Source organism: Salarias fasciatus (assembly GCF_902148845.1).
Source record: "Salarias fasciatus chromosome 7 unlocalized genomic scaffold, fSalaFa1.1 super_scaffold_4, whole genome shotgun sequence".
In the NCBI taxonomy this organism is placed as follows: domain Eukaryota; kingdom Metazoa; phylum Chordata; class Actinopteri; order Blenniiformes; family Blenniidae; genus Salarias; species Salarias fasciatus.
The window spans coordinates 15,488,358-15,513,465 of NW_021941229.1; the positions used below are offsets into that span (position 1 = coordinate 15,488,358).

The following is a 25,108-nucleotide window of genomic DNA, read 5'->3' on the forward strand; positions in this document are numbered from 1 at the left end:
GTTTGCTGTTCTGTTGAACACTTCCATTAAAAAATAATAATAAAAAAAACACAGTTCAATAAGCACAAAGCAAGAGTGCAATTTATTCCAACAGTTTAGATAGAAATGCAACGTGTTCTTCAGCACGGAAGAAGGGAGCTGGAGTGAAAGAGAAGGGCTGAAAGGTGACAAGTGGTGCATGTGCAAGTGAAGATGCTTGCAGGGAGTCGGGGGGGGGAAAAGGCACTTTTACACATAAAGCAACCACACTGACACGTTTCACTTCAGTGATGATTAAAAATGTAAGTGAAAAGAACTCTTTGAAACCCCCAGAGGAGACCATGTAAACAGGCTGGTTTCTCTGTACAACACCGGCCGAGCATTTGTCTCATCTGTGGGCGACTTCAAGAACACGGACCTGTTATTTCACCAGCTCAAAAAAAACTGATGCGAAGCCTCTGCTGTGGACTTTAAGAACCACTGGGTGGTGGCAGAAAGTACCAAACCAGGAAGCTACACAGAAAAAAAAAAACAAAAAAAAAAAAACAAAACAAAAGACAGTCATATTCACGGGAGCACAGTGCCATCTAGTGGACATCAGGAGGACATACAGCACGAGAAGCACAACACTTAGGGCCTATTGATGCTCAACAGCAGTCAGACTGAACAGCCGGTTGAGGAGGAACATCTGAAAGGTACAGACCATGTATTCATGGATGTCTCAGATTTTTTGGGGCGCACGTTTTCCATGCTTTACCGGTATTTTCTGTAAGTGAGCTGCACAAACGGGGATGAGAAGAAGGGCAAGCTCGTAAAACCCTGATAGTTCTTAAGTGCACTCATCAGATAAATTGCACAAGGCGATATGTATAGGATTTAGTAATCAAACAGTCCCCGTTATCCTCCACATAATGTAATTTTAAGGATTCTATGTTGAAAGAAAAGTGGACTAAACTGACATTTTGTGGCTACAAATAGTCTCAGAGGATGAAAACAATGTTTTTCTAGTGTCAGGCGACTGTAGATTCAGTACCTGCTTCTCTTATGTTATTGTGATCCTTCTACTTGTACCTTGTTTACTGAATGCATGTAAAAATGTGTAATTGAGTGTTCGTGTCTGTGAATACATCAATACAGGCTCACTTCCATGCTTTTAGGACATGCAGGATTGATTAGTGTGACGCTCTGCACATCTGCACGTCCAGGACCACGAAAAGCCATTTTGAAGTGTGCTCTGGCTCTACTTTTAAGCTCCTGAATTGGTTTTAAAAATGTTTTTATTAGTTTAGAAACCTCTCAGTGGTCCTGGTCTCTCTTTATCACACTTGCTATTATCCCACGAGCCTTCGGGGCTTCAGGTAGTGGCCTTTTAGTCTTATCTAAAGAGAGAATGATGGCTGCAGAGCAGGACACAATGTTACTACTTTTAAAAGTAAACTTCTAGACTCCTTTTTAAAAAGGCTTTAAAAAGATTAATATCCTCAATCTCTTGCATGTTTAGTTGGCTTACTTACATTGTGTTGTGCCTCATTTCATATTAATGTTTCAGTGTTTTTATAGTCTTTTTTGTAGTTTTAGATTAAAGCACTTTGCACAACATTTCATTTCTATGAATAGTGCAATAGAAATTTGGATTGTTTTTTTTAGATGTTGAGCAGTGTTGTACAGCGACAAAGCTTTCTTCTTCCGTAGCAGTAAAGCAGCTGAAACTGAGCTTCTCAGATGTAACCTCTCATAACCTAAACGGACTTGAATAAATAATTTAAAAGAGAAGCTGAACATTGGTTTTACAGCTATTGTTCCAGCAATGACCAAACGAAGTCCCTATTTTTTTTTTTGGGGGGATTTCCAGCAACTAACCACTCCTAAAGGAGGATCTTTATGTCTTACATTCACTGTGCTGACAGCGCTGTGCGTGACTCTGGTCTTCACATTTCCCCTCCTTTGACACTGAATCTGTCAACAAGTGCATCTTAAGTGAACGACGGCTTTTAAACACGGAGACATGTGGCACGTTGATTTTGGTTGTCTCTCTTTGCTAGTCGGATTCGTACGATCCCGCAACAGTCAAGCACACATTAAATATTTCAAGTACAGTGTCGCTGTGCGATAAAGGCAGCCCCCGTCCCGAGATGAGGAGGCCTGGGTTTCTCTGTAACTACACCCAGAGTCAGCCTCGGGACAGGGGGAGTGCTGTGCCGTTATCTTCATCAGGAAACAGAATCAAATTTAGGACATTCACAGACATAAACATAGTTTAAAAAAAAAAAAAAAAAAGTTAAAAAAAAAAAACTGGAGAGATTTTATGGTACAGCCCAACAAAACCACAGGATCATTAGCAGCTTCTGACTTCTCTGTAAAACGTCAGAACAAAACTGGCCTGAAGGGACAGCACACACAAAAATAACTGTTGCATCTGACCTTACTTCTATCAAAACATCCGACACATATAGAAAGGAGTGCAAGGGGAGCAGAGAGGACGTTGGTGCTGCGTCACACTGCCGCTAACCGCGTTAGATTAATATAAAAACATACTGCCTTCAAAGGGGGGCGCAGCAAAGGGCGAAAACAAACGTTCACTTTTTGCAACTAAGCTGCACGGGGACTTCATATCCGAGGCAAACAAATACTCAAGACTACATCCCGGTTGTTAAATATGAATATGGTCCTGTTGAAAATCTTGCTATGAAATACAGTTTTAAATTCTAGCTGTCAATACTCATACGAGTTGGTGAGACACAAGTTAGTTCAATCCTCAGTGACAGTGGCAGGACCGAAGTGGCTTTTTTTTAATCATGTGAAAAAGGTGAAGAACAGCTGGCAGTGCCGCTCTAAACTAACACAGCAGTTTTCTATTTGATTGATACTATCGGGTATAATGCTGCAGGAGCCGTCTCCATGTAGGGAGAAAAAAAAAAAAAAAAAGAGGAGAAGGAAGGCAAGACAATTGTGTCTGCAGTGTATATATGTGTGACCCACAAGGAGAGAGAAGGTGGGGTTTAGTATTTCAGCTTCTTGGGAATCTCCCAGGGAAAGACATCCCGACCGAAGTGCCCGTAAGAAGCCGTGCGCTGGTAGATCGGCTTCTTCAAGTCAAGGTCCCTGAAACAGACACAAAATCGCAAATCAACAGCCTGGAGCGTGTGGAAGTGAAAAGGAACTGTAAGTCACAGCACACCTCACAATAACCCCCGGGCGGAGGTCGAAGTTTTTCCCAACGATGTCCAGCAGCTCCCGCTCGCTCCTCTGGGAAGTCCCATAGTGGAAGATGGACACGGAGAGAGGATGGGCCACTCCGATGGCGTAGGACACCTGGGGCAAGAGTCAAGGATTACAAACATGACGACTGCCAAACAATGAGCAGCTTAAAAACTACAAAACAAAAATTTACACTATATGGTCTCAGTGAAAAGAAATGAGGGAAAAATGCCTGCAGATTATTCACAGTACAAGCACTGCACTGGTAACAAGTCGGTTACCAACAGGAAAACTGCTCTAACAAACCAGGGAGACATGATAAGCTGCAGTGTGAAGGTCTGGTGTCAGCTGACCTCCGTCGCTGCTCTCTGCGAACCTGTGACAGCCGCCTTTAAGTCCACAAGTGGCCGAGCCGCCGATATTCACGTCAACAAGTTTTCAAACTCTGTAACACTTTGTTATGCTTCACACTCACCTGGACCAGGACACGCTTGCAAAGCCCGGCTTTTACAAGAGATTTGGCCACCCAGCGGGCGGCGTAGGCAGCAGAACGGTCTACCTTTGTGTAGTCCTTCCCAGAGAAAGCTCCACCGCCGTGGGCTCCCCAACCTCCATAAGTATCTACAATGATCTTACGCCCGGTCAGACCTGCATCGCCCTGGGAAAACACAACGCAGGCGCTTCACTTGGCTGAAGCATGCAGACGGGGTGTGGTCACGTCCTTAAAAATGCACCTGTGGTCCTCCGATGACAAAGCGGCCACTGGGCTGCAGGTGGTAAATGGTGTCGTCGTCAAGGTACCCGCCGGGAACCACGGCTTTCACCACCTGCTCCTTCAGGCAGTGGCGCATCTCGTCCAGCTTCACGCGCTCGTCGTGCTGAACGGAGATCACAATGGTGTGGACGCGCAGCGGCACCATGGCTCCTCGGTCCTGCCTGTACTGAACAGTCACCTGGGGGCAGAGCAGACAGAGAGGAGACTGAGTGGAAGACATTTGGTTTCATATTTGCATTACATTCAAGAAAGAGTAGCTTTACGACTTCATTAGCGCCCTAAACATTTTTCCGTCTCACCTGGGTTTTGGAATCGGGCCTCAGCCACGGCAGTGCTCCATTTCGGCGTAGCTCGGCCATCTTGGCATTGAGTTTGTGAGCAAGGATGATGGTGAGGGGCATGCACTCCTCAGTCTCATCAGTGGCGTAACCGAACATCAGACCCTGTCAAGTCACATTCATCACCAGATAAACCAGAAGCTACGATCACAACATTTCTGGCCACGGATCTGCAGCTGCAGATCAAATATCAGCAGTGTCCGACCTGATCGCCGGCCCCCACGTCTTCTTCCTTACGGTCCAGATGAACACCCTGAGCGATGTCGGGGGACTGCTGCTCCAATGCTACCAGCACATTGCAGGTCTTATAGTCAAAGCCTGCAACACACAGGTGAGTCGAAGCAAAATGTTTAAAACTTCAGTGCAAAAACTTTCACAAACTCTTCCAAGGAAGCAAAGGTAAACTGAAATTTATGCTAAAAAGAAAGCTACTTATGCAAATTATTATGGTTATTTTGTAATAATTACTCTACAAACATATATAACATAGGTATTACACGCATCTGCAATTCTAAATTAGGTACTATAACTGATGCAATTGATTCTGAAGCAACGCAAATGAGTAAAACAACAACCCACAAAAGTTTAGTCAGTGATATTTAGCACACTTTTTTTTTGAAAACACTATATTGTAGGGTAGCAGCACTCTCAAAAGTATTTAGCAACCTTCATTGGGGGGTAAAACCAATTCAGATAAATTAATTCAACTAGAAATGTTTGTGATTTTGGTCAAGACGTTACACTTTGAGTACCCTCGAACAGGCTGGAAAAACAAATTAAAAAAAAAAAATCAATAAAACGTGTGTCATGTGAGTGCGACATGTGTGGGAAAGTGTTATCAGCCGGGAATCACAGTATTTGGCAACTGTTAAAGCCCTGAAGGCACTCCCTCAGTCAGCTGAGGACATCCCATGGGAAAGCTGCTCGTCGGTCAACAACACCTCCACTTTGCTTCTGTTGCATCGTTGATTTCCATTCGATCACACCCAGGCTTTTTTTCCTTTAGCAACTACATATCAACAGCTGGCCCCGTTTCCTCCGATCGCTGCGCAGTAGTACAAAAACAAACAGCTCAAGGCCATCCTCACCTGAACTCACTCCTAACTCGAAACATTGCAGTACCTTTGGAGGAGTCGTCGTAGCCAATATGCTTGATTGTGTCCCTCACAATCTTCTGATAGTCAATGCTGGCTCTGGAGGTGATCTCCCCCGCCAGCAGGATCATCCCCGTCTTAGCAACCGTCTCTGCAGGCAAAGAATTGTGCAGCTCAGCATACGACCCACAGTGATCATGTTTAATTAAGCTGCTGACCATTGCCTTTGCTAGTGAGATAAGAGATTTGCATCTCTCGATCAAAGCCCATGTAGTTGTTTTTATTCATTATTTTTTAATTATGTACATGTAGAGAAACAGAAAGTCATCCAAATGGATTATGAGGTAAAAACTCACCACATGCTACTTTGGCATCAGGGTCTTGGCTGAGATGTGCATCCAATACAGCATCACTGATCTGGTCACAAATCTTATCTGTAGAAAAACATCAAGTTTTTTTGTTTTTGTTTTTCCAGGAAACATGCAAACATGCAAACAAGCAACTGAAGAATTTTTTGAAATGCAGAGCTGACTGAGAAAGGTTAGTTTCAAGAAAAAGCTCCTACCTGTGTGTGTTTCACAATTTAATATTGATAACAACTAGTTTCCACACCACTGATTCCACAGTTTGGGTAACACAAACCAAAAACCCTGCAGTCGTTTTAGAGGTATATTGCTTTACCGGTGTAGCAGCATTCGTAAGATGTCTGAAGCAACGCCCTATAGTTAGTGAATCTTTACTGTTTTGCAGGGCTTCTGCTTGTATTTCAGCCACACAGGTTGTGGATTTAGGTTTTTCAAACAGTGGTGGTCAATCGGCTTCTGTATTTCTCAGCATGATTTCCTTGTTAATGGTCAGGGACGGCCTTATGGCCCACAACCGCATGTGGCCCGCAGGCCATATAATGCCCGAGTCTAGGTTTACACCAATACTTCACTAGCAGCTCCTGCTGTAACTATATTTAGGAGTACTGGTAAGCCTATTATCTCTGGCAATAGAGCTGCCCCTACTGGCCTACTAAAAGGATACCACATTTTTAAATTCGGTGATTCTCCTGTAAATTTCAAAATACAAAAGAGTGAATTTGTAAAAATCACTTAGCAGGTCATAGGGGCTGTGAGACAAAAAGAACAGTCGTTCTTGCTGTTCCTTCACGTGCAGACACAGTGAGTGTGAATCACAGTGTGTGACTGACAGACAGCAGCAGTCTGGTAACGTGATGTTCGCTCCGACAGCAACCTCTCTGCTTCCGGTAGACTATTAAGGGGAAACTTAAGGGAAAATGACAGCAAAGAAAAGGCTCATTTTTGAAAAGACATTTTCCCCATTTCAGTTCAGTTCACTTTCATGACTTGTATTTTTTTTTAATCAGACAAATGTGGATTTTTGCATGATTTTATTTTACTTGCACATCGTCGTAACATTTGTACCCAGAAATCCATCAAATTCCTCTCACAAATATATTTAAAAAAAAAATCAACCTAACGTGTGATATTACATTTACACCACTCTCTAAAACTATGAAACGAATCAACTTTAATTGTGATGTGTTATCTGTGAGGGACCTGGGTACTACTCGTTTACTGAACATTTACACCCCACTCCCTTTAATATCCCCACAATAAATATTAACCAAGAAGTTGTCTTCGGGGATGAATTTTTCCTTAAGATGTTCTTTTTTAAGTAATCAAAGCTTCAATAAGCTCCAACAACTGGAAACAATGCACATCTCTATCTTTTTTTTTATTTTTAATAAACAGTAAATGTTGTCATTTTGATACATTATTTCTAGACACATGTAAACAATGTCCAGCTGTGTAGCTGCAACCTGGTCCAACATACTGATCACATGAGTTACAAATACAAAGTAACTGAACGCTCCTGTCTACACTCCCACAAACAGATCAAAGGTTTTCACGTGTTTAGCCTGATTTAAAGACACCATCTGGTTCGCACACGACAATTCAAATCCAGAAATGACCAAATGAAGAGGTGAACCGCGCTTTTCCCTTAACATTTCCCTTAACAGACGACTTGGAAGCTAACTTCAGCACCTGTCGCTGTATAGTTTATCGTTTCATTGCCGTTATTCAGTCATTCAACTCCTTCCTAATCTCATCTTAGTTAGTTTTGTGCTGTCGTCTCAGTGGTGTTCGGCACGGCGGCTCTTCTGGGGATTTCAGCCGCATTTGGTGATTATTACCTGACGCTGGCGCGAAGTTTGACAGAGCAGCTGACAGCTGAGCTAACTCGGCCACATGACCTTGTTGAGAGGCTAGCGGGATGCTAAAGGCTAACCACTGACGAGCGCGAGCGTCTCCGCTGAAGACAGAATCAAACTCACCGGGGTGTCCCTCTCCCACCGACTCCGACGTGAAGAGGAAGCAGTCTTCGTCGCCGCGAGCGTTGTTATGGAAACCGTTCAGCTCTCCGTTCATTTTTAGCTCGTACAGTTGCGCGCACGCCGTTAGCTCGCGAGCTTAGCCGACCAGATGCCTGCTAACTACACAGCAGGGGGGAGCAGCAGGAGAGCGGAGGAGGAGGAGGAGGAGGACGAGGACGATCACAGCCCGCAACTTCAGTCTTCCGTTCAAAAAGCCACCGCCGAGACAGGTTCAGGACCAGCGGGTGAAGCCGGATCGACCAGACCGCTGTATTTATTTGTCTGTAGAACTTCTCCAGACCCTTCTGCGCGCCCCCGCAGCCAATGTTGTTGTTGAGCACAGACCACGTGGTGCTGGTGGGCGTGCGCTCCTGAAAGCCAGAGAAAATGTCCCCGAGGGGCAAAGACAAACAAGTCGTAGTCTTCTTCGGAGTGGATTCTAACTTTGTTATGTTAGATGGGACGTTTGGAAACCTTTTGAAATATAGTAATGGACTATGATGACAGCGTGGATTGTGTCCATTTTATATTTAATAAAACCAGCATCCTTGACAACAACTCTAACATTACTTCTCAAACATCCCTGTACTTTAAACCAGGGATGTCAAGGGCCTTGGGCCAAAACCAGCCCAAAAGAGGCCCCAAAGCACTTTGATTCTTAATCACATTCACCCATTCACACACGAAACAAGGCTGCTGCCATGCAAGGCACTCACTTCATTCATTGTAAGCAGTTTTGCAGTTCAGTACCATGCTCAAGGACACTTCAATATGTGGACGGATGGGAGGATTGAACCTCCGATTGAGACAACCACTCTGCCAACCCAGATATGGCTGCCTCCTAAATGTAAACGTCTTCATCATATACTATAACCCACTCTGCATCACAACAAAGAAAATCTTTAAAGTTTTAATTTCAAAGCTATTAGGGCACTGTTTCACTGGTCCAAGATGAAATTGGGCTGTATATACCCCCGGAACCAAAATATGTTTGACACAGCTGCTTTAAAACATAACTGGGCCCTCTAAAGTTGGTACAGATTCCTAAAGCAACACCTGAACCTTACCTTGAAACCCACACCTGAACTCAGACTGTAAAGTTCTGTTAAACCAAGGGTCTCAAACCTTAGATGTCGCCTAGATGTGTTTTGACAGTATTTTAGTATTTTTCCCTAATAGCAAAAAGGAGTCTGAGTTTTGAAAAACATACATGTGACACTAATGGATCAATGTGTGTTTGACATCCTGGTGGACCTGTCCAGTTTTTAACCTGCATAAGCCCTGAGTCAGCTGGGATCTGGCACACCACCATGCATTCCTAGGCTGGATTAAACAATTTAAGATTAATGTTTAAAGGTTCATAACTTCACTGTGTCAACAGTGGCGCATGAACTCTGATGCCACCATCACCACCAAAGAAGCCACGAGCTTCTCGTCTACAGCGCTCTTCACTCGCACAGTTCCTGCCTCTGACTTGGATCAAGAAGGAGATTATCTTTTTATGCACATTACAAAAAAACTCTCAAGTGTGTACATGTGTCCAAACTACAAGTTATTTTGACAGAAATTTGCAAGAGATGGCATCACTTGTTTTTTTTTCTATTTGTGCCTGTGACATAGTATAATGATAATATCACATCACACTTTATTACCTTCATCATATACAGCCCAGTTCGAATGCAGTGGCAGTGATAAATAAATGTAATTGTTAAATAAGCCACAGAGAGGCCTCAAATTCCATCTCGTCAAGCTAATCTTTGAATAACATCACAGTAGGTTGCCATGAGTTGCCTTTGTAAAAGTCAGAGCATGACAACGTCACACAAATGAAAAAAAAAGATAATTATTAAAAAAAACAACTTCATGCCATTTCGGAACTTGTCCAAGTCTGCTTTTATTTCCATGACGCATGTCCTTTTGTCATGTCAAAGTTGGCAGTAATGTTGAGTGGCTGCAGCTGTGTCTGAATAGGGAGGCTATTGGCTGCTGTCTGTGTTTTATCCCTGTGATGAACCTGCTGCCCATCCTCTGTGTAGTTCCCCCAATCAGCTGAGATCTGCTGCAGCCTCCTGCAACCCTGGAGGAGAAAACATGGTGCAGGAGATGAATGGGTGCATGAGGAATGACTGCCACATCAAATTCCTCCAAACATGATCATATATAATCATGATATGTCTGAAATGGTCAGATTAATGAATATTTACACATCTCAGATTTCCGTTGGCCAACACCTGCAAACATTTTCTAGTGGGTGTTCCTATGCTGAAAGTTGTTTTTCCTTTGTTTCACAAATTTGACAGTTAAAGGACTATCCCAGAACAGTCACTGACGTAAGAAAAAGTCAGCGTTGTTTGTGTAATAGCTCTTAAACACAGTAATTGAGACAAAAATCCATTACTGCAGTGTCAACTCGACACAACACTACACCACAGCATTACTGCTCATTGCTTTACATCCCAATGGGGAATGATTTTGGGGAAGTTGCTCAAGTCTCATATTACCTTTGGACTGAAATCCCTTTTTCGTTTTCTTAATATATGATAAATATTTTTTCTATGGGCATACAGTTGTATGATCAGGATTTTACAAATGGTTTGATGTTGATTTCCAGGCTGTACAGGCTTGGATTTTTCCTCAGCGTTGTTGTTCTAACCACAAACCGGAGACTGGTACGTGAGCTTAATCAATGACTGTATTTCTCATAGTTGTAAATGAGTGCCTGTGTGACTGTGTTTCTGTTAGCTGTGTGAAGGATTGCTCTTCAGGGTGAGCGTTGCCTTCTGTCTCAGCAGGTCGTGAAAACAGATTCAAGGACACGAAGACTCTGAAGATGGATAAACTTTAAAGGATTTCTGAAAATAAGACTGTACCACATCATGATTTACATTCACATACCAATAGGCCTAAACTGGACACAAGTCTACTTCAGAAATTTAGTAACCATATTGAAACACATGTTATAAAGGTTGTTTTACCCATATTGACACAGAGAAGACTGGACTTCTATGTGGGGTCGGCACTATTTGACAGCCTCTCTCACTGCACAGTATGTTATCTTGTTATCTCCTCTCTCCTTTCCTTCTTCCTCCAGTCATAAGTTCAGCTTGTGCTGACTTCATGTTGATTTTTGTTTATTCAAAGTACCTTTAAGAGAAAAGGTTAAAAGTCTAAAGTCAAAAACTAAAGTCAGACTTTTTACATAGAATTCCAGTCGTCAATCTTTTTGGATTTTGTTGAGTCAAATCTGTCTTTTGCACTCATCTTCACACACAACATTTTACACTATCTCCCCAATTTGTTTCACCTTTTATTTGCACACTCACACAGTTGAACAACACTGTTTCCTGAAAGCAAACAAAACAAACAAAAAGACCCACATTAGCCTAAACATCCACTCACTGACCTCCATAGAACAGGGACTGTATTCACAAAGCTGCTAAGAACAAGAATAAGAGCATTGGTCTAGGATTACAGCTCCAGTTCACACAGTCACATGGACATTTCTGATTGGCCAAAGTGATAAAATGCTCTGTTTCTACTCCTGTGTACGTTTCATTCATCTGAGGAATACAGACCAAGACCTATAGAGAGACATCTTATTCTATCACCTGGTGACACACTTTATTTATGTTTTCACACAAACTCACACAGACACACACTCTCCCTGACGTGAACTATGAAACCATCAGTTATGGTGTTTCCAGGGTCCTTACTTCTGATACCAGACTGTCTAAATAGATCCGTATTGCTGTCAATAACATCCATCACGGGACAGAACTTCGACTTTGGTTTCACATTCAATATGTTTGTTTGCGTATGATATCGCTTATGAGTCTATAAAAGCACTTGTAATCGAGAGTCGGGACGAGTGTGACTCCAAGATATACATACGAGATGGTGGTCGACTCAGAAACAGGAGACTGCAGAGCTACAATGTGGAATGTTTGCAAAACTACAGGAGGAGTCTTTAAATGTGCTGCTTCACACCCTGCTCGCACGGATATTGCCTCTGATCGCGCTCTAACTCTTGACGTTTCCGTTCTTTGTTCTGTCCGTCTCCCCTCCTTTCCCGATCTGCTTGACCCCCGTGGGGCTGACCTGAGCTGGTCTGTGTTCGCCCAAGATGGCAGCGATCAGGGCCTCGGGGGCGCTCACTCCGCCGCCCGGCGACACGGGGCTGCGGGGGCTCAGGGGGCTGACGGTGGGGGAGGGCACCGCGTCGGGGGAGACCAGCCGTTCCTTCTTGGCGGCCGAGCACGGCGAGCGGCTCCGCGTCTGGCTCTCTTTGGGGCGGGGGCAGAGGTGGAGGCCCTGCAGGGAGGGCAGGGGGTTGGAGGCCATGGCGGGCACGGCGGGGCTGCGGCTGCGCCGGTGGCGGTGGTGGTGCTTGCCCGTCTTGGGGCTCGGGCTGCGGGAGCTGGGGGCCAGCAGGACCAGGGTGCTGTCGTCCTCAGAGCTGACGTCCGAGCTGTCGGAGCGGCACGCCGTGGGGCTGTGCTCCGGCATTTTGATCTGGTGAGGATGAACGAGCGGAGGACAAGAGGTCATGTGTCTTTATTTTTTTTTCTTAATAATTCACAGTTTAAACAGTTTAAGCCTCTCGCTCTTGAAAGCCCACTCCTAGAATAACAGGGGTGCTTTCCTCTGATTGGCCAGCTTCTTTTTCAACACAAAATCTGCATTACAATCGTTCATTGCTTCGACTCTACTTTGTGCATTTTTAATGGTAACTGTATGCGCTCGTCTATGTGTAAAGGTATATGTTCATCCACTCATTAATATGCCACGAGGAGTAAGACTCCTCCTCGTCGGTCTCTCAGCTAGATTACCTGAATTGGTGACGACAATCCAACAATACTGTTCATGTTGTTGCTGTAGTAACCCAGGATGTATTCACAGTCATCCCTTGGCAAATCCTCCTCTGAGAACGTCACCTGGAGAAAATTCAGCAACCAAAATATCTCAGAGTTCAGCTGCAGCTCAGGAGTTCTCAGGAGTTCTCAGGACTCCAGCCCGCGCTGTGACTGACCTGCGTTGCATGCTCTCCTTTGGCCCAGACGTACGCCTGGTAGTCTTTGTGATGTTTGAATCCAACCTGCTCAAAGGAATCACAGACAGAACCGTTCATCCCCGACGCTGGAGGTAAACAAAACTGCATGAACCTGTATGAACTACTTCAGAATAACCTTGTATATTGCCACCCAGTCCCAGGAGCTGCGCTGATAGTTCGACGCGACGGTGAATCGGACGGTGGCGTCCGAGACTTTGCACCACTCCTGGCTGAACTGCAGCTCCACCAGAGGGGTACTCACCCGGAACGGAAACTGGAGAAAGCGTCACAAGTTAGAAACACAGCATCAAAGTGTGTTGAGAGATTCATTTTGGTGGGTTTTTTTGGTAAAAGTCGTGAGTCAAAGTGTCTCACATGCAGTGAAAAGAGGGCAGAGACAGGCTTGTGGTCACTGATGGTGAAGCCCATGTGACTCCGATACGCGTGCTGTGTCACTTTAGTCGCCCCACCCAACCATGAGGTGAGGCCCCGCTGCAGCGCGGCATTGTGGGTAGGAACCGGGGAGCCAGTGCGACGGAGGCGCCAGAGGATGCGGTCCGTCCAGGCGGGCTTCCGCTTCTTCGAACTAACAGAGATGAAACCCGAACAAGAGACAGACGGTCAGCAGCTGATCAGAGGTGAGTTTCTCATTTCTGAAAAACTGAATCTTGAACAAAGAGTTTGTGACTGAGGCAGCTGGACGGACCTGGTGTCATACGTATGAGTGCCCACATCAAACTTATAGGTTGGTGGGAATTTGAGAGGCCCCTCCATAAAGCCATCCAGGATGGATTCTGTATTTTTAGCCATGTTGAGCTGCGGAGAGATCAGAGGGAAATGGAAAAAACATGAAAGTGAAATAATTTCACGCATGAAAAGTGAAATTCACATCTTATGCTGTACGGTGATGTTTGAAAACATTGAGCTACAGCTCCATCTGTTGGAGGTGCTCGGTGAAAAGCATGTTTTAAAGCCTTCCGCGAAAATTAATCTGTTTTCTCATGTTGTTTCAAAAGCTGAAGGTGCCTCACCTGATCCCGTTCCCACAGAAGCGGCAGCTTATTGCTGTCGATGGCACACTTCACCACGTGGATGTCATAATCTTCGATACGGAAATTTAAATCTCCAAACCAAAAGACGACACTGAGGAGAAGAAGACGCAGGTCTGTCATTAGAGACTGAAACGAAACACAAAAACAAAATTTAAACACTGTAGGGCACATTAATCGCACCACTGTGTTCAGTCAACTGAAATTGTTGCCATTTTAATAACAGTAAATTAAACTGTAATACTTTAAACTTAAGAGATATTCAACAAAAAAACTAAATTATAATACTTTTGATATATGATACATGCGATCATTTGCTCATATCTACTGTTTTTGAAAAAGTTGTTGGAGTTTATGAGGAGTAAAAAAAAAATCATTATATTAACATTATGACTTGAGCACTTTTCTGTAAATGTGCATCATATTGTGTCAAATCTGTAAAAAGGCACCCACTCATGGTCCAGCACTCCTGTAGCGGCCCCTCCTTCAAACTGCTGCTGCTGAAGGATGCTTTCAAAATCCTCCATCCGCTGCTCCAGGTTCTGCATGTGAGCAGGCAGGTGACAGTTGAGGAAGCACACCGGGTGGCCGAACACGGTCATCCTCGCGCTGACGCCACCTTTATTTCCCTTGGAACGGCAGAAAAAAAAAAAAAAAACGTTAAACTCAGGGCGTAGTGACAAATGAACCTCATTTGTGTATCCTTTGGACAAAATAGCATAAAAACACAAATGCGTATCACTGAGCTCTGCGTCCAGGATCAAGGTCACGGCGTTTCATCCGACACTGACTCACATAATCACAAAGCCAGACAGCCTGCTGCTGCTGCACTGACCTCAAAGAGAAGGAGACTGCACCAGCAGCAGCCAGGGGTGATGCTGACATCAACACACGCACGGAGGTCACTCGCACGCCGACACATGCAGCCGCGACGGAGGACGCATGCACACACACACACACACACACTCTCTAACTTTGACAAACACCTCAGTGACACGGATTAACCTCAAATCTCTGATTCTCTCAGAGCGGCACTCTCCGATGCGGAGCACGTACCCAGTATCCTCCAAGTCCTGTGCGTGTGCTCTCCGTCTGCACCCCTCTGAGGAACGGCAGGTGACAGAACTTCGAGAAAACCAGCAGCTGCACGCCCTGCATCCTCTGGGATGCCACCTAAGCAGGCGAGAGAAATATTATTATGTAAAGCTGTTTTGATAACGGCCAAACAACGTGATCGACGGCCGAGTCAGCTGACCAGAACATATCCAAAAGGACTGAGAGTGTCCATGCAGCGCTCACTCCACTGGTCTGAAAACAGAGCGTCTTTCAGCCTCTTGTTTATCATGGAGTTGACTTCCTGGAGCCTGGACGGACCCGGAGAGTGGAGAAATGTCACAGACAAATAATAACGAGAGGTACAGCGACGGCTGAATCAAACTAAAGCAGATGACTGAGTGGGCACTGGCGGCTGTCTCTCTGGCGCTGCTGAGCCGTGCACAAACACTCGCTTACCCGATGATAAACATGTCGATGTTCCCATCTGAAACATTTGGTCCAAACAGAGCAGTGATGTCATCTGGCGGGACGGCTGAGCCCACGTTCCACGTGACGATGTACACCCTTTCAACGGATAGAGAAACGGAGCAAAACGCCGCATTAGCTTTAAAACGCTATATGGTGAAGGTTGAGAGAGGACATAATCCATCCTGTAATCCCCAGAGAAATAGCTTTCATCAGGGTTTCTGTATATAGAAGAGCGATAAGCACAATTAAGCACCTCGATGTACCTCGATGATGACTCAGTATTATGTGCTCCTGTGTGAGCGTGCGTGCGCATGTGACAGACAACGACACTGGTGAAGTTAAATATCGTTTGGTATTGAAAAAAATATCTTTCAATCTACTGATTTGTGCCAAAAGAATCAAATTAAACGTTATTTCTACAAAAAGTCAGTGTCAGACTGGCGACCAGAGACTAGTAAACCCGAGGAAGTAATTAGATTCTCTACAAAACACCTCAATACTTTTGCTCCACAGTTCTACTCATTTACACCTTGCTTTTGATTAAAGTTTCTGTTGAATGAAATCTGCCATGTGAGGCGTACGTCCTTCATCAGGAGGAACAGATGTGGTTAGTGCTTTTTTTTTTTTTTTTTTAAAGATATTTGTCCAAGGACACTTCACAAGAATGAGCGGAGACAGGAAATAAACCGTCCGCCTCGCAATGAGAAGACAGCCATCCAGACCACCTGAGCCACACTCACACAGGGGTCAATTTGCAAAACAAGAAAGCACTTCAGAGGCTAACATTGTGCTTGTTGATTTGAGTTTACGACTGATCACTTCCCAAAGCATATTCTGTGTTTTCATATTTCCTTCTCACAGCCGTTGACTTCCATTCATTCAGCTGTGAATTCTGAAATGGCTGTAAAATAGTATTTTTGATAAATAGAGAGATGGAAACGCTCATGTGAAACAACTGTCTGTTTGTACTGAAATAAGAGAAAGCATTATCACTGAGTATAGTAAGTTTCATATATTTAAAAATAGTATGTGAGGGTACAAAGTGTTTTTCTTATAATTATCATTGCTAAGGCAACCTGCTCTTCTACCTGAGCTACAGTCAAATGTGGATCAATCGGAGCCAAAAGAAAACCGCCAAACAATTTACATTTATACTCGTGAGGTCAAACGACTGACTTTCATGCACCACTGCTTCAACAAGACGACCAGCACCATGGTACAAAGCAGGAACTTCAGCTGTTAAAAGAACAAACATATTGGCTGCAAAAATGCAGATCTAAGGGTTTGATTATTATGTAACTGATTATATACCTTATATATTATACGCTTGAAAAATACACCCACATCAAATGCACAAAGTAAAAGCACATCAAAATAATGTGAATATTTGTAATCTGTTACTTGAACGTCTGTCAAAATCATGTTATTGTTGTTGGGGAAAGGAAGTGTAAAAATGTGAGAGTGGTCTGACATGCAGCCAGATTTTGTCCACGATGATGATATTCACTTTCCAAACAGACACCCAAAACTGAGAAATACATTGATTAAAAACAGAATCCATCCATGTCTTTCAGAAAAACCCAATGCAGATGTGATTTTGATTGATCTTTGTGGTGAGAAATATTGATCTGTGTGAGCCAAGTGGCTGAAAAAAAACACTTAACACCTTTTTTTTTTCTTCAAATAAACATTCCTCCGGAGATTTACAGTAAGTTTCTTTTAAGGGCAGCTCTTACTTATGAGTGATGAACACAACAAAAGTGCCTCTGGGAATTCTGCCAACAGAATGTGTCACTCTGTTCGCTCCACAAAGCTCTCAGTGAAATTTGCGGCCGTGATTCACGTGGCGCGTATTGGCTCCACAGCCACCGACCGCGGCTGTATTTAGACATAGACGGAATATTTGAAGGCCCTGTGGGAATTTTCTCGGGATATTTCATTAAAAGCGGTGTGATTTGTCTTACCTGAAGTCGTTGTTCTCCCCTGGCTTCTCGGGCTGAGCCTGGCTCTGAGTGGAGCCGGCGGGCGAGCGGATCTTCTGCGGCTGAGGGCTGAGGCTGGACGTGGGGCTGAGGCTGGACGGCGGGTTGCCGCTGGACTGGGGCAGAGACAGGCTGGGAGTGGGGCTCAGCAGAGGCTGGGGACTGTGGGGGCTCTGGGGGCTGTGCAGGGGGGAAGGAGGAATCTGTCGGAGAGTGTGGCAGGATGTTGGCACTCTGAGGTCCTGGGATGCAACGGGGATCAGGTCGATTTCCTTGGAGGGGTCCACTGAGATCCTGGTCAGCTTGGGAGCAGGTTTAGTTCTGAGAGCGGTCGGTCTGGGCCGACTTATGCTCGCTGGCGGGGCTGAAGTGCACCCGGGGTCGGCCTGTCCCGACTGCGCTTCGCCCGCCTGTACGGGACTCGACCCACACCGCTTCTTGGACGCTTCCGGTGGGCTGATAGTGAGAGGCGGATCACGAACTGCCAGCTGTGGAGGTATTCCCGGGCTGGCTTTGACTAATACACAGGGTCCGGGTTGCACTTTAGGACCACAAGGGTCCGTGTTGACTTCATGCGGCCTATCCATCAATCTGCAAGAGTATGTGGGCAACACAGGGTTTTAATAATTCAGCACAGCTTGCGGAGAGCACAGAAATGACATACAACATTATTAAAAGACTCAGTACACTGACAGAAGAGGGGCCTGCAGTGGCTGGAAGATTAAAGAACACATCAGAGTGGGTACCTGTGCACGTCACCCTCCCCAGGGTCACTATAACAAGAGCTAACTTTAGGTCTGGGCCCTGGACTACATTCTATCTGCTCAGAAACATTAATTAGCCCATTATCTTTTTTTAAAGCAGAATAAATAGTTATTGGTCATGGACTGGTATCACACAATGAAAAAGTCTCTGATCTACACTGATAGAAGAGATGCACTCAGTCAGTCTCCAAATAATGGAGACATCCGACAATGTCAACAGATACTGTAGGTCACATGGAGGAGGACGCCTGACATTACAGGAGGACAAAACCCACCCCTCCTTTTTGTTTTTGTGCCCCTCCATTCAGAAATCATACACCTCATTTAATAATTCATGATAAGCAAAAGGAGGATCTCTTTTCTCGCCGAGAGGTCCACGTGACCCCGGCGGCGGTGATCACACAGGTTAGTATCGATCTCACTTTGAAAGTGCAGAAGCAGATGGAAACATGGCCTATTTCATGTTTCAGTCCCAATGACATTATCTGAGAAAGGGTGCCAGCTATCGGGCTCATTAAAATCTTCAAAAAAGAAAGGAAAAATGTATTTTTAACCAGGGAGCCCATCAGGCGCTTCCACTGCGCCCCGCAGACCTGACGGAACGAGTCTTACCTCTTGATCTATTTCCAAGGTGAACCGCAAAGGTGAGCTGAAACAATCCACAGCGGCGGGGGATCAGTCATCGGTCTCCTCACAACGCGATCAAGACGGGGGCAGGATGGACCGATGGTCCCGGAGACACAGACCCGGAACCCCGGAGCCGCCGGCCGGTACCGCGGACGGCTCGGCTGTCAGGACAGAGCGCGGTCACGCGCGATGCTGCCGGACTCCCGCATGCTGGATCCTGAGCGCCGGTCCGTCAGCTGATTGAACCTCATCCTACTTGTTATTGCCGCCTATGCACCACGCAGTTGGCCGGAGCAGCTGTGTGCACTTCTTTCTCTTTTTTATCTTCCGCTCAGCATCCCGCATGCACCTCGTGCGCACCGGCCATGCACCGACTCCTCTCTCTCCCTCTCTCCCTCTCTCCCTCTCGCCCTCTCTCTCTCTCTCTCTCTCTCTCTCTCTCTCTCTCTCCGAATGTTTGGAGGCGGGCACAGCAGGAAAGGCGAAACCAAAATAAATAAATAAATAAATAAATCAGCTGCCAAAGTGCAGCCGAGCGTCTGTCCGATCACTGACGCATTAATCTGCCATTGGTGCGTCACTGATGGGGAGAATTGATCGGCGCGTGTCGATAATTAAATTTCACGTTGGCAGAGCCATACCTATACCCGCCCCCTCCGATGTCTTTACAGCGGCTACAGAGGACGAACCCGGCAGCCCTCGCAATCAGATCATGCACAGCCTCGCCGCCATGCCGTCGATCACATAATTAACGCGATTAGGTTATTTCTGCGGCTCAACACGGAGACGCCAGTGTTGACAGCTTTATGTTTTGATTGCATGTTAACAAAGACAAACTCATATCTCACACTGGATTGAACATATACTGTGAATAATTTGTTTTGCATAGCAGCCTCAGTTCTACATCAGGCATCACTCATCCAAACTGCACACAAGAGACATTTAAATATTTTAACAAAGCTGGAAGCCTCACAGAACTACTGGATGCTATGATTTACACTTTGTTCCTAAACGCACAATCCCTCAGCAGTAAATTAAAAGTGTCAAGCCAAAGCCAGGATAACTCCAGATGATGCAACACTGGAGAGATTTAGAAATGTCCTTTCATGGAGGCTGTGATAGTGGGACTCTGAGAATATGCAAAAAAGCAGCACTCAAATATTTCCTCTGCATTTCTTCCTTATATAGGGACTGTGCACAAAAAAGCCAGTCACACTATGGAAATAGTTGCTGCTGCACTTTTCCTGGCCAGAAACCGACATTAGATAGTAGGACAGATGTGTACTGTGGAGCTAAACTTCCACAGAAAGCCCAACTTTTCTGGACCAAATGGTGATTGTGGTCAGTTTGAAGCTGCTCAAGAGGATTTATCATGTAAAAAATTATTCTTATCCACACTGACTTTAAAGAATTTTAAACTGATGTAACAAAAGCCTTCAGAAGTTTGAAATAATGCACTATTTGGGAAAGTTATTCACTCTAGTTTCAGACAAAAAAAAAACTCAACATTCATTAAATTCTATGTATTTTATAGATCAACAACACACATAATGAAGTGAATGTTCAATAAATGGATCTTAATACTCACACTCTCAGGGCCCCGACGGCATCATAAAAGTCATTCCCAGATGCACTACGGCTCTGCTGGGATTAATACAGATGTGTAATCTCAGTGGAATGCACCAGCTGTCCACTGAGTCACCCATAAGTCCCTGCTAACACACAAACCACAACAAAGCTACACACCGCTGTGCATTTTTCACTCAAACAGCCGCATCAAGACGTGAAAAATAGCGGAGAATCAACGAGAAGATGGAGCAGGAAAAGGCGTGCAACGTAATTCTCTTGTGGCAAAAGGCGAATCAGCTTTTCAAAGCTGGAGTTGGTTTGTTCGAGTCTACGGCCGCTTTTTGGTTTGACCAGTCCTTTCTCCACCAGGCAGCGGTAGAACTCCTGGATGTAGGTGTACACACACTTCCAGTCAGGCTCTTTCATCCGGATCAAGTCGTCGGCGTCCAGCAGGGGAGGGCAGCCGGCCAGCCTCCTGCAACCAGAGAAGACTTGAGACATCGACGGAGAAAGCATCCTGTCAAAAGTGTAAAGTCAAAGTGTTGTTTTTTTAAGAATGACGGTGTCTTTCAGCCCGGGTTCACGGGGAGAGCGCTCACTCTGCGGTGCTGAACGCCAACTGAAAGTTGTCCCTGGGCATGTTGGGGTTGAGGATGGAGTATTCGAACGAGTCGGGGAAGAAGCGGTGCACCAGAGCACAGAAGGCGATGCCGTCTTTCCAGCTGGAGGAGAAGTTCTGGATGTCCACCCCCTGTTTCACAGCGGAGCGGAGTCCGTTCAGAAAGGCAGAGCGGCGGAGCTACGTATGGCTCCTCCAGGCCGTAACTCGCATACAAAGAGCGTTAGTGCATACTGACCTCATATGGCTCTGTTTTGGCCCGGCACCAGTCTAGAAGCATCTGTTTGACATTTTAGCGTTGGGTACTGTGGCAACAGACACTGCTGGGCCGAGACGGCGGAGGAGCTGAGGATTTGGAACAAAGACACTCACATCTGCACAGAAAGCACCAGTTATCTTTAAACAATATAATTATTTGATTTAAAGACAAATATTAACGGCATTTGGTGCAAACAGCTTTCCACAAATCACTGCCTGCCATATCAACGTGATTTTATCAAAATGGTCATTGAGCTAATGGTGCTGGTCTGGGACTGGTTAGACGTTTTAGCTGTTCATAGTTATGTGACTCACCTCCCTGCTGTTCTGTTGAAGGGAGTGTGGGACGACTGCTGGCCTGCTAGTTGCGGGAAAATAAAGACAAATGAAGAACTGAGATGAGTTTTGACAACTAGAATCAGGAAAATGTGAACTGAACTCACTTTTTGGTGACGGCTGCTGGTTCGGGGTCGCTCTCCCAGCTCCTCCCTTGCTCTGGCCCTGCTGTCTGAGCTCCTGCTGCCTCGTCCCTCGATCCTGCTCCCGTTTGTCTGAAGACACAAAATAAATAAAACACTTTATCCATCCATTACTGCCATTGCGGTACAATCGCTGAATTACACATTTTCTGGCTTTACCTCTCTTCTTTTTGAGCAGGTCCCTTAGTGCAGCACGGATCATCCGCCTCTCCTCAAAATCTGCTGCGTTGTCCAACTAAATGCATAATCACAGGTCAGGGAACGGGGATTAGAAGAGTCACTCCGACACAACATGCTTCACATTTGTTCTAATGCAGCATTCTGTAAGTCTGCTAATTCAGCAGAGGGAATAATTTGCCTCGTGCCATGTGCACGGAAAATGCAAAGTGAATCCAGGTGGCCGTGTTTCTTTACTCAGTTTAAGGGAAGAAAAAGTAAGAAAAATCTGAGTGTCAAAATCTGCAGGATAGAAGGAAGACGAGGATAATAGACAGTCACATCTCCAAGTGGCAAAATAATGATTCTGTCAGGTTTTCTGGCCCAGCATGGCTCTCCTGTCTGAACCTGAGAGCTTTTGGTATGAATCGCTGGCTCACCATCTTGTTGAGAACTTCTTCGTCGTCGATCGCAGCCAGTTCTTCGCTGGTGATTGATGGGGAGTTGAGCCCATGGTCTGATGTGTAAATCTCGTGTGAAATCACAGCTGTCCTCACACGTTCGCTTCACGGGGACGAGAACTGAGCAGAAGCCAGTCCGCAGAAGAGTAGATCTGCTGAAACTCAACACTTTCTGAAAAGTAAAAAAAAAAAAAAAAAAAAATCACAATAGTAACTTCAATCATTCACAGTGGATTAAAAAACTCCAAAACAAGCAAACGGACACACGTGATTCTAAAGAATGCAAAAGAATATCTCACAAATACCACATTCATTATGCATGCAAGCCTACGAGCAACGAAGACATAAACAGTCGTGTGAGTCTGAGCAGAAATGTTTGTCCTGCTGGAATACCCCTCTGTGTATGTCAGCAGCTGGCCGAGTGCAGAAACACGTACAAATATAGTAATGTGGTGGAACCAGATCGTTGGAGATAACAGTGAGGAAACTATGTGCTGACACACACAGGTCCCAAAACTCCTAAAAAAATAAATCTGGTGACTGATAAACTGTGTCTCACCTGTTCCTGGGGATGTGTGATGGGCGCCGTCTCCTGGGTTCAGCTCTCCCTCCTGCCCCGCTCGACGCTCCTCTGGACTCCGGTGCAGATGAGAGAGCTGAGCCCTGACATCACGCCTCGCTCTGCAGGGCTTCATAAGGATGCTTGTTTGGAGAGAAAGTAGAGTTTGCTTACACGAACCTCCCAAAATGGGATGAAGAAGGAGGAGGAAGAGGAAGAGGAGGGAGGAACACGCCAGATCTTTGGTCATCCATCTCCTTATGGCAAGCGTCTCTCCTCTCCTTCACTCTGAATCGTGGGTGACGTCATGTGAAAGTTAACTGGACAGTCTGCTGGATAACTTTCAATATCTAGACCATAGATCTCACTCAGTGTGAGTGTGCTTTCGATACAAAAGTTAGGGTGGGCTGTAAAGGGTTAACAGTGGCAAAAAAAGTGAGACTCACTGCCTATTCAGGCATGAGGCTGAGACTGTTTACAGTGAGGAAGGAATCTCCACACTGGAGGACGACGCTTACACCCGGGGACAGACAGAAGCATGCACATCTGGAAGAAAAACACCATCACTCAAATAGTTTCAGCTTCAGCAGGGTTACTCAGAGTTTGTAGAGTGAGCGCACTCAGAGACACAGCTCAGACACCAGAAAGCAAATGAAGTGCTCCATCCAGTGGTGGATATTCAGGACTACTGCAAAATGCTGGACAGCAGCACACTATGAGCTGTGTTGTTTTGTTTTTTTGAAGAGGGAGCTGATGGTCTGGGAGTTAGAGGGGAGTTCTCCCAGCTTCACATGCTGCCTGCTGTCCTTCAGTAAGGTGAAGTGCAGAGCCATGTTCACTGCATCGTCTGCAGGCCTGTTGGCTCAGCAGGGGGTCCAGGTGAGGGTCAGTAATGTCCTTTATGTGAGACAGCATGAGGCGCGCAAATCTTCTACGTCACTGAGGTTTGGTTCGGGCTGTAGCCAGATGAACGGGTTTAAACTTAAAATATAACTGCAAAAGCACAAAGAAACTATTGGGTGGGGCAACGTTTAAATTCAGGAAATCACTTAAGACTCAGTAGCCATTTTTCATCATTTTAGAACTACGTTTTTCAACTGATTTCACAAAGATCTTAAAGTCAATGTGATTTCAGCAGGAATAAGAGGCCAAGGTCACTCACTGGCATGACGTTTGATGCTCTTTTAACAGAACAAATTTCCACAAAATGAAATATCTTTTCAGTATGATTTGAAATCGTTCTTGTATCAGAGATTTATCTCCATCAATCTGTTGTGCATGTTTTCACAAATCCCTCATTACAGTAGCTAATGATTTGAGCTACTGTAATTTTGTCTCATTTTCACTTCAGCATTTTTTTTTTAATCAGCTGATCGGTTTTAGACCTCACTCTCTCATGGGCTCCAGTGTGAGAGTGCATCTTTGTGTTTTGGAGGACTTTTTTTTTTTTTTCCCCCATCAAGTCCTGAATGGAAAGAATTGGATTTAGTGCCAGATGCCTTTAAAATTTTACCATTGCAGCTTTTAGCGATGCTAGTACCTAAAGGTTCAGCATAAAACCTATGTAATTCCCCTTTTGTGCGTTAGGAGGCAGAATTGAGTCATTAAGGCTAAGTTAATAATATACAAAGGCCTTGAGTTGATGTGTGTTTACTATTCATTTTAACATTATTTTTCTGGATGAAGTTGCTACAGACAAGATGCTGGAATTACAACAGTGTAGAAAAACAAAACAAAACAAAACAAAAAACAAGGGACTCAGTGATGAGGTGTTCAGTTTTGTTAGTTTATTGTGTCAGGATGTTGGTTTCAAGCAACTGCAGGTCATGTAACAGTGAGTTATCCACATCTTTTCCCCTGAACAAAAGCACCTGCAGCTTTCAAAGTACCATCCCATATAATCTGCCCCCCCCTCTTTAACCCCCCCCATCTACAGTATGTCCAAATAAGGCATGAGGCAAATGTTTTGTTTCTTTAAACCAGTCAATTTTCAACCAGCCATATATGACTATAAAATACATAAATATATTAAAATAACTATTTACATCCCACTAGCTTTGCAAACAATCAAAACCAGTATATACACAGGAACCTTTAAAGGTAGCGGTTTTGTACCTAGTCAGTGCAACAGTTGCTTTTCTCCAGATCTGTAATCTGCTCAACGTAACAAGCAAACAGGTAGCATTGAACTGATTATATATCTATAAAAAAGAAAGGGCGTGGCTTTTTTTTTAAATATGTTGA

At 44.9% G+C, this 25,108-nt stretch overlaps 2 protein-coding genes and 1 pseudogene across 2 annotated transcripts; all 3 read right to left on the reverse strand.

The window, feature by feature from the left end:
* Positions 1-59: 59 nt before the first annotated feature.
* Positions 60-8,099, reverse strand: LOC115383121 (S-adenosylmethionine synthase-like). The gene is made up of 9 exons (XM_030085187.1): positions 7,729-8,099; positions 5,741-5,818; positions 5,413-5,535; positions 4,496-4,608; positions 4,252-4,395; positions 3,912-4,130; positions 3,653-3,835; positions 3,158-3,291; positions 60-3,081 (listed from the first exon to the last, which is right to left on the reverse strand). Exons 1-9 carry the CDS (start codon positions 7,820-7,822, stop codon positions 2,979-2,981), a joined length of 1,191 nt encoding a protein of 396 aa, XP_029941047.1. The 5' UTR covers positions 7,823-8,099; the 3' UTR covers positions 60-2,978.
* A 3,277-nt stretch (positions 8,100-11,376) lies between these two features.
* Positions 11,377-18,882, reverse strand: LOC115382903 (inositol polyphosphate 5-phosphatase K-like; annotated as a pseudogene).
* Positions 18,883-20,539: 1,657 nt separating this feature from the next.
* On the reverse strand, positions 20,540-23,000 carry smtna (smoothelin a). The gene is given in 7 exon segments (XM_030085632.1): positions 20,540-20,807; positions 20,932-21,083; positions 21,190-21,296; positions 21,525-21,570; positions 21,653-21,760; positions 21,848-21,870; positions 22,865-23,000. Coding segments are annotated over 7 exon segments (840 nt in total).
* Positions 23,001-25,108: the final 2,108 nt, after the last annotated feature.